The 9,052-nt window shown below is 32.4% G+C and overlaps 1 protein-coding gene across 1 annotated transcript; it reads left to right on the top strand.

Annotated features, from left to right (window-relative positions):
* Positions 1–1,184: 1,184 nt before the first annotated feature.
* Positions 1,185–6,902, top strand: LOC21397483 (L-ascorbate oxidase homolog). The gene is made up of 8 exons (XM_010104998.2): positions 1,185–1,626; positions 1,812–1,921; positions 4,047–4,317; positions 4,437–4,539; positions 4,811–5,156; positions 5,592–5,957; positions 6,060–6,138; positions 6,234–6,902. Exons 1-8 carry the CDS (start codon positions 1,477–1,479, stop codon positions 6,453–6,455), a joined length of 1,647 nt encoding a protein of 548 aa, XP_010103300.1. The 5' UTR covers positions 1,185–1,476; the 3' UTR covers positions 6,456–6,902.
* Positions 6,903–9,052: the final 2,150 nt, after the last annotated feature.

The following is a 9,052-nucleotide window of genomic DNA, read 5'->3' as shown; positions in this document are numbered from 1 at the left end:
AAAAAAAAAAAAAAAAAACTAGGGGATTTTCTTGAGGTAATGTATAACGATTCACTCAAGTGGTTAGATTCTAAAGCAACGCTATTATTTTCGTTAACAAGAGAATTATCGTCAAAGAACCGTAATTGATAATTGTACAAATTAACCCAAAAATATCGAGCTCAAAAAGCAAGCATGTGCAGTACATGATAAATGATAAACCTCATATGTGCGAACTTTAACGCAAATCTAAAAAATCATATCTCTGTCAAAGAACATTTCAACTATTAATTTTTCTAGGGTATGACTTTTCACACATTAATTTTGCATGGACGCGTGAACTTTCCATACATGTCAGTCAACTTAAAACCCATTAAAGAAATAAAAACGTCCACATTAAAAATCCACTGATTTCCAGGCATGTGAAAGCCATACAAAACAAAGCCAATAAAAATATTAAACGATATCATCCAGGCAGTAGCCCACCACAATATTCATCATAGATTATTATTCTCTCCGCAACCAGATTAAAATCTTTAAAAATTAAAATAAAAAATGAAAACGTTTTGTCTACATCCTAAGGAAAGAGCATGGGAATGTCCCAGAAGCAATAATAGTCTCCGCGTTAATTAATCTTTAGGTTCCCCCAAAAAAAAAAAAAAAAAAAAAGAATAAACCAACTGTCGTGGTGTATCCGGTCCGGCTCACATAATGTATCTTCACCGTCACTGCATGTGGGACCCAACACAGAAGCAACTTGCAGTCGTTGGTCAATTGAGGGTCAAACATGACAAGACAAAAAGGGTTGGCAATTCATTTTTCATTTTTTTTCCCCCCTTGAAAGGAAGAAAAAGAAGATGGCGTGTTTGGTTGGAGAGAAAATGTAAACATGAAAATACCGTGTGTCGCGTCCCAAATCACGGGCATTACACTATCATCCAGCCAGGCATCTATAAACCAAAGCGTAAGAGGTTGTGCTGAGCTTCGTTTCCATACTCCTAATCCCCACCGTAAGAAGGGCATTAGCGCCATTAAAATCAACAAAACTCTAACTTTTGAGTACGTATCACAGTATTATTGGTTCAATTTATCCATCTCACGGGCTAAACTTTAAGAGCGCAAGATGGAATTTTAAAAAATTGTGTTGGACTCGCCACCGATTTTATGAACCCAAAAAACAATTATATGGCACTTTCCAACCGACACCCACTTCACTTTTTTGTGTGTGTGTGTGTGTTAATCATACATAATACTATTTTGTTTCTTGACTTCCCTCCTACTACTGCGCTTTAAATATGTCATAGCCCCGTGGCCTCTTAGCCACATTAAAAGTGTCTCTTTCTCTAAACATTCTCACAAATTAAGGTGATCATCTTCATTCTATTTCACTCCAAACTATAAACCATCTCCTTTTCGCCACCTTCTTTATATTACTAGTACCCTCTTTGATCATTTTTCACTTTTCTCTTTCTCATCAATACTGTATTATCTCTCCAAATGCTGCAAAATTCTTTAGCAAGTGCCGTACGGCACTTTTCTCTCATTCTTTTGGTCTTGGCCGGTCTCGTTAGCGCCGAGGACCCTTACAGGTTCTTCGACTGGAAAATTACCTACGGCGATATCTATCCTCTCGGTGTTCGTCAAAGGGTTCGTATAGAAATTATGTTATTCTCTCCATTATTTATAAGTACTATGTTGTTACAAAGCTTTTGATCTGAAAAAGAAATATATATATATATATATATATATACTAAATATATATGTCTTTCCACGTACGCCATTTTTGTTTTTCTTTTGCTTTGTTATTTACTTCCCATATTTTAATATTACAGGGTATTCTTATAAATGGTCAATTTCCTGGACCAGATATTTTCTCGGTTACCAATGATAATATCATCATCAATGTTCAAAACAACTTGCCTGAACCTTTCCTATTGTCATGGTGAGAGCTGATATTCTTCTTTATCTTTTCTGATATATATATATAGATATAAATTTCAAATTGTATAATGTATATGCTTTCTGATCACGATATTTACTATTAATTAGATTGGCTAGTGATTATGACTGTGTATGTGTTTGTCGTGATCACTTATTCGTAATAGCAAAGTAATATATTTTGTTGACGTCTTTGTTTCTTTTATTAGCTTTCGTAGTGCGGTTCATAACAAACTTTTTTTTTATTTTTTTATTTTTTTTTAGTTTTTGTAATCAATACGGATCCTAGTGAGAAAGAATCTTTTCTTTTGCTTCATATGTAGAATTTTTTTTTTCTTTTCCCACCTCCGTGATATCAATGGTGTCATATTTCCCTCGTTTGATATAATATTATGGGAAAAAAAATAGGAACAAAAATTCTCTAATACAAATCACGGCTATTTTAGCGTTCACTTTAATGTCTCTCTCAGACGCATGTATTAATTTGGATTTATATATTTTAGGAATACTATGCTTTTAGAATGCACGTGAAGACGACTAGGTAACACCGAGTAAAATAATTAATTGATATTTTCAAGAAAAAAAATATATTTATTAATTGATATATATCCTTCCGAAAAACATAATAAACACAATTGCTTAGAGCGCTTTTAAGATTAAGCATGCTTATGGATTTTGCTTTCGAGTAGTTGATGTAATCTTAGAAGTAAAAAACACACTACGTATAACCACTTTTGTCTTTCACCCTTCTTGTATCGTTGTTACTCTTTCTTTTTCTTCTTTTTTTTTTTTTTAATTTTTGGCTGATTTTTTTTAATATAATATTACGTCTAAAACAGCTTTGCGATATGTGGATAGGGAATGTTTAAAGTATTTATGTTTATTTAAATATCGTACACGCAATGCCAATATAAAAGTTGCTGAACGCAATAGAACAGATAGTATACCTAGACACGTCTAATGCATGAAAACGCGGTAGAGTTGCTAAAATCTAATCTTTAATTATGAGTTGTTTTTTTTTTTTTTTTTGACATGCAAATCTTATTTATATTATGTGTATTACTTTTTTAATCTAATTTGACTATTGACCATATTTAATACAAATCCGACAGCTAATAATCAGGTAAAATCGGTATTCTCAAACAAGAGAAAATACTAAAAAAAAAATCCCTTATACTAATTACAATTCCAGTTAGGGATCATACATGTGGCCTCATAGGCCACACGCCGTTATGATTAATGTAACAGTTGGAAGACATTATTTGTGTGAAGCGTCTTCAGCCAAAAGAAAAAAGGATGAGTGAATAGTAACTAATTTGACTCTGATAACATATTCTTTTACCTTTTTTAAATCATGTTTGACAAAATTAAAGTCATGAAACTATTTTCATTATCTTCCTTTTTAAAGGAGGCAGCTTAGATCAATCCTCATGGATAACAGCCCTTAAGCAGCTGTATCCATCTTCTTCTTTTTTTTTGCGGTCAAATTTCATAAGTGGCCAGATTTCGTCTAGAAAATTTGTTTCAAAGAAAAAAAAAATTCCTCTTGAAGATTGGTCATGATCAATAGAGTGCCTTAGGGTTGTTCTTTTGGAGTGTAACTTGAGTGTAATTTTTGAATTGAATTTAAGTTATAACTTGAGTTGAAGTTGTAACTTGAATAAAGTTGAGTAAAGTTGAATAAAGTTGAAACTTAAAAGAACGTGAATTTAAATAAAATTGAAACTCGAATTGTCTTTTTTTAATTTTTTAGACAAAAGAACATGCCTTAATTTCCTTCCTTTTATTATGATCTTGGAATAGTGTCCTCAAATTTGACCAAAAGAAGGTCAGGGAGTTCACACATTTGGGGCGGACATTGGCCCATTTAAAGTTTAGTGTTTGTCCCCACATTCCATTATTGTTTAGGAACACACTAATACATAGTTCAAGCTAAAAGAACAAACTATATTTAGAATATAGGTGTACTTTTGACAGCAAATGAAATGGTCCGTGTTAATTTCTAGCTGCACAATAATTAGATACAATCAATTGTATATGTATCTTATATTCCGCAAATTTGCACGTTTTTATTTACTGTGACATACTTTTTGATGCTAAACTTTTTGTTTTTTACGAAAAAAAAAAAGGAGTGGAGTGCAAAACAGGAAAAACTCCTTTGAAGATGGGGTTTATGGAACCACATGCCCTATTCCACCAGGCAAGAACTTCACCTACAAACTTCAGATGAAAGATCAGATTGGGACATTCTTTTACTTCCCATCTCTAGCCTTCCACAAAGCCGCCGGCGGGTTCGGAGGCATTAAAATCCTCAGCAGGCCTAGAATTCCCGTCCCATTCCCTGATCCCGCCGGCGATTACACTATCCTCATTGGAGATTGGTACAAGCTTGACCACCAGGTACTTAATTTGGACAATTTGTGTCTCCACAATTTCTAATGATGAACTAATTACTCAAATAGACAAACCAACCCCATAATATGTCATGTGTTAATTTTTTTTGTTTTCAACATTTTCAGAAATTGAAGGCCATTCTAGATGGTGGTCACAAGCTTCCTAACCCGGATGGTATTCTAATCAATGGCCGCGGACCTAGCGGTACATCATTCACATTTGAACCAGGTAATTTTATTTTCTTTTTAACATAAAGTATTTTTCTTTTTTCTTTTTCCCCCTTATGTTTTAACTCAAGACTATTTTTTAATAATTCATTTCTTAATGATTTATTTTATGAATCTCAAAAAATGCATTTTTTCGATGACATAAAAATCCTATTTTTATGTATCACAATTTTGTTGATACATGCAGGGGATCACAAGGCTAAAACTGCAACCTAGTACATGAAATAACTTCCAATGATGTTTATTTATTCTTGTTCCGTTTAATGTTACAGGTAAAACCTACAGGCTTCGGATATCAAATGTTGGGCTACAACATTCGCTCAACTTCAGAATTCAGGGACACAAGATGAAGTTAGTTGAAGTAGAAGGGACCCACACAATCCAGACCACGTATTCGTCGATTGACGTCCACGTGGGCCAATCCTATTCGGTGCTTGTCACAGCTGATCTGGCCCCACAAGACTATTACTTTGCAGTCTCATCCCGTTTCACCGATAAGGTCCTCCCCTCCACCGCCATCATTCACTACAGCAACTCTGCTCGTCAAGTTTCAGGCCCAATCCCTGGTGGCCCTACTACTGAAATCGATTGGTCTCTCAATCAGGCCCGTTCTATCAGGTACCCTCTTCAACATAAATTGTCAAAAATGTTATTCTTAATATAGTTGTGCTCCCATACATAATACTATTTCAAATGTTATATCTATTTTTTTTTTTTTACTATACTTGTTAAACTGCAAAATTTTAGTTTCAAAATAATTTGAAAATGACAATATTATAATGCTTAAATATAAAGCTAAAAATATTATTCTCTGGCATATGCTATAGAGTTAGTTTTGATACCAAGTATATCATATTGCCAGATTTAACACCAAAAAAAAAAAAAAAAAAAAAAAAGTAGCACTACATTACCGAATAGTTTTCCTATTTAAATTTTAAAATTTTTAGCATTAACACGCCAATTTTAACAGTACATTGATGGTGCTCCAATAAAACATTCCTGAAATATATATATTTTTTTAACCTTTTTTTAAATTTATTTTGTGCATTGTAGGACTAACTTGACAGCGAGTGGACCAAGGCCAAATCCACAAGGCTCATACCACTATGGTCAGATAAACATTTCAAGGACCATAATACTAGAGAGCTCGGCAGCTCTAGTTAATAGGAAGCAAAGATATGGCATTAACAGTGTGTCTTTCGTCCCTGCTGACACGCCCCTTAAGCTCGCGGACTATTTCAAAATTGGAGGCGTTTTTCGTGTTGGAAGCATAGCAGATAAGCCCCCTCGCAAAAAAATGTACCTCGACACATCGGTCATGGGTGCTGATTACAGATCCTTTGTTGAGATTGTTTTCCAAAACCGTGAAAACATTGTCCAAAGTTATCACCTTAACGGATACAACTTTTGGGTTGTTGGGTAAGTCTTCAATTCAAGAATTTGATTTTTTTTTTCTTTGTTTGAGTTACAATTGATCTCCTTCACAAGTTTTCGCTCATAATTTTGTGATAATAATTTCAGAATGGATGGAGGACAATGGACCCCGGCTAGTAGAAAACAGTACAATCTTGAAGATGCAGTTTCAAGATGTACCACACAAGTATGTTACTTTTAATTTCTTGATTATTTTATTAAATTAGATTTTTAGCTTTGCTCTAAACATTTTTTTTTTTTTTTTTTTTTTTGGTGTTACAGGTTTACCCAAGGTCTTGGACGGCTATTTATGTAGCACTTGATAACGTGGGAATGTGGAATATAAGGAGTGAGTTTTGGGCAAGGCAGTACCTTGGGCAACAGTTTTATCTCCGAGTTTATACACCTGTGAACTCAACAAGAGATGAATATCTCATTCCCCAAAATGCCCTTCTCTGTGGAAGAGCTGTTGGCCAAAGCATGGCAGTCTCTGAACCTCTGTAAAAAAGCTGCAGCTTAATCTATACAGAGTGTTAACCATTACATTCATAAGTTAATGACACCAATTATAGTAATTCTTTACCATTCACTTTGTATGTTATATGTAAAAATTTACCTTTTGGCAATAAGTTAATTTAAGTAACTTATTTACCATTTTATGATTATCTTGTGTGTTCCTGTATTGTGTGTTGCTTAGTTTTTGTTTCTATAAACTTTTTTTTTTTTTTTTTTTTTCCTGGAATTGTGTTTCTATGTACTTAGACCAAAACAATGTTGAACAAACCAAACCTTGGAGATCCATATCACATTGTCGGACAAAGATATAATCCGAAAAGCCCAATAGTTTCCTGTCAAGTAGATTGGCTTCCCAAATCCTATCATGGGTCATGATTGTTCTTCGTTTGGCAATATGTGCCCCGATTAACTATTGATTTCATACAGTTTCATGTCTCATAGCAAGGGAAATTAAGGCTGACATTTTTTTTTTTTTTTTTTTTTTTTTCTAATGGATAGATATAGTTGTGCAAAATGATCTGATTTTCAAGATTTCTAAGGACAAAATGCCTATCCAATTTTGAAGGACGATGAATACATATAGTTATCTCAAATTTCAAATTTTCATAATAAATTTGAGGGGGCACTAAAATCGTCCAAAGAAAAAAAAAAAAGATGACTAATCTTTCTATTAAAAGCAGTTAAATGGCCAAATCATCACAATACTTATAATCGTTCAGGTTCTAAAAGAATCATAACCATTTTTTTTTATTATCAATTTCCATATACTTAAAGCTTTATTCTTAGTTATGTCAAAAATAAATGAAAGGAGAGGATCTCCATATTATGTTTCTTGATCAGATTCTACCGTTTATCCTTTATTTATCAATTATTATCTCTTATAATCAAATATGCAATCAAACAGGCCCTAAAAGTTTGCTTAAGACTTTTGCCATCAGTTAGTTTCCTTGCTAGAATGCTCACATTTTTGGTACTGATTAAATGGTAAGACAATACCATTTGACTACCAACCGTATTAAGATATTGTGAAACTGCACATAATTGACAACAATAAGATTAATTAACTCAAAAAGATGTGGGGACTGGGGAGGAAAGGACATTAAAACAACGTGCGCAGCACCTCTCAATTCTCATTAGTTGCGACTTTGTGAGTTTTATGGCAAGAAGAATTATTAACTCAAAATCCTCTACCAATACATCATCTCATCTCCACCATTAAAGAATAAAGAAGAAGAAAAGGAATAATATTGCCTAGATATCATTTGGTAATATTAACCATGCTCTGGAAAATAACGAAAACTAATATGGCCTACTCATTATTTGGTATCATGCCGTGCATTCCATAAACTGATTCTTCTTGTGATTCCTTCAAGTGTCAGTCAACCTTATCGTCTAGAATAGAATGTAAAGAAGGAAGAGTCGAGTTGCACTTTTTTATACTTCAACCAAGTAATTCAATGGTTCATATATCACTCATTTCTTTATAAACTTTGAATGTAATGATCCAAATTCAGACACGTAGTTTATTTATTTTCTCCCGCCTCAGCTTACTCCCTACAATTCAACCTTGTTTGTTTATTTTCTGTTCAGCAAAAAAAAAAAATATATATATTTTTAAAATTTTATTTCATCTTATTCTCTTTTTTAATTTTATTTGTTTAGCATTTCTAAATTTTAATATTATCATTTGATTTTGTCATATCAATACAATAATTTATGAGTAATATATTGTGTTAATATATTAAAAGTACAATTTGTTAATTGATTTTGATTGATTGATAATGCTATATATGTTACAAGTAGTTGGATTTAAGAGTAATATACTAGGTTAATATATTAAAAGTATATTTGTTAGTTGATTTTTATTGATTGGTAATAATATGTTAATATTAATTAGACTTTAACATTCATTAAACTAGACTCATAATTAACAGTTTAATATCAATATCAATATTAATTAATAAATTTAATGTTACTTCACCCTCTATTTTTTATTAATACAAAAAAAAAAAAAAAAAAACTAAGGCAAAAGAAGGTACGTGCCCTCATGCTAGTATACCTTAGAAAAACAAAAATAATAATTAGTACTGCACTCGGCGTTGCCTTCTACTCATGGTTAGTCTTCTCTGCCATTTTCCTTAAAACCTATATATATATTTGTTTTCCCTTTAAAAAAATACTTTTTTTTTTCCTATAGTTAATTATTACTGCACTCAGCGTTGTCTTCTACTCATGGTTAGTCTTCTATGCACTCAAAATGGCCTAAGATCGCTTGATCTAGTGGCATCTGTAGTGGGATAGGGTTTGGAAGAGATTGCGTGTCGGGTTCATTCCCATATTATTTAAAGAAAAAAAAAAAGATGAGAATGTCTCATTAGGTACGCTGAGGGAAATAAGTTAAAGAGGAATTAAAATTAATAAGTTAATGTTTAAAAAAGTTAATAAATAAGCCAATGTAATGTAAATTTAGATTTATAACCGGTTGAAATTTTAAAAATACAATTTTGATAGATCCTAAATTTACTATGTATATTTGGAATTACTATTAGATTTTTCACTTTTTTCCATCTAATATGAACTTGGTA

Source organism: Morus notabilis, unplaced genomic scaffold (assembly GCF_000414095.1).
Source record: "Morus notabilis unplaced genomic scaffold, ASM41409v2 Scaffold629, whole genome shotgun sequence".
NCBI lineage: Eukaryota > Viridiplantae > Streptophyta > Magnoliopsida > Rosales > Moraceae > Morus > Morus notabilis.
Note: the sequence above shows the minus strand (reverse complement) of the source record. Positions and strands in the feature narration are given on the sequence as shown.

What these genes read in the sequence shown, in the direction of transcription:
- LOC21397483 (XM_010104998.2), top strand. Translation starts at nt 1,477, where the DNA reads ATGCTGCAAAATTCTTTAGCAAGTGCCGTACGGCACTTTTCTCTCATT. An exon ending in GAACCTTTCCTATTGTCATG is followed by an intron (nt 1,922 to 4,046) that starts GTGAGAGCTGAT and finishes AAAAAAAAAAAG; the next exon opens with GAGTGGAGTGCAAAACAGGA. An exon ending in TTTCAAGATGTACCACACAA is followed by an intron (nt 6,139 to 6,233) that starts GTATGTTACTTT and finishes TTGGTGTTACAG; the next exon opens with GTTTACCCAAGGTCTTGGAC.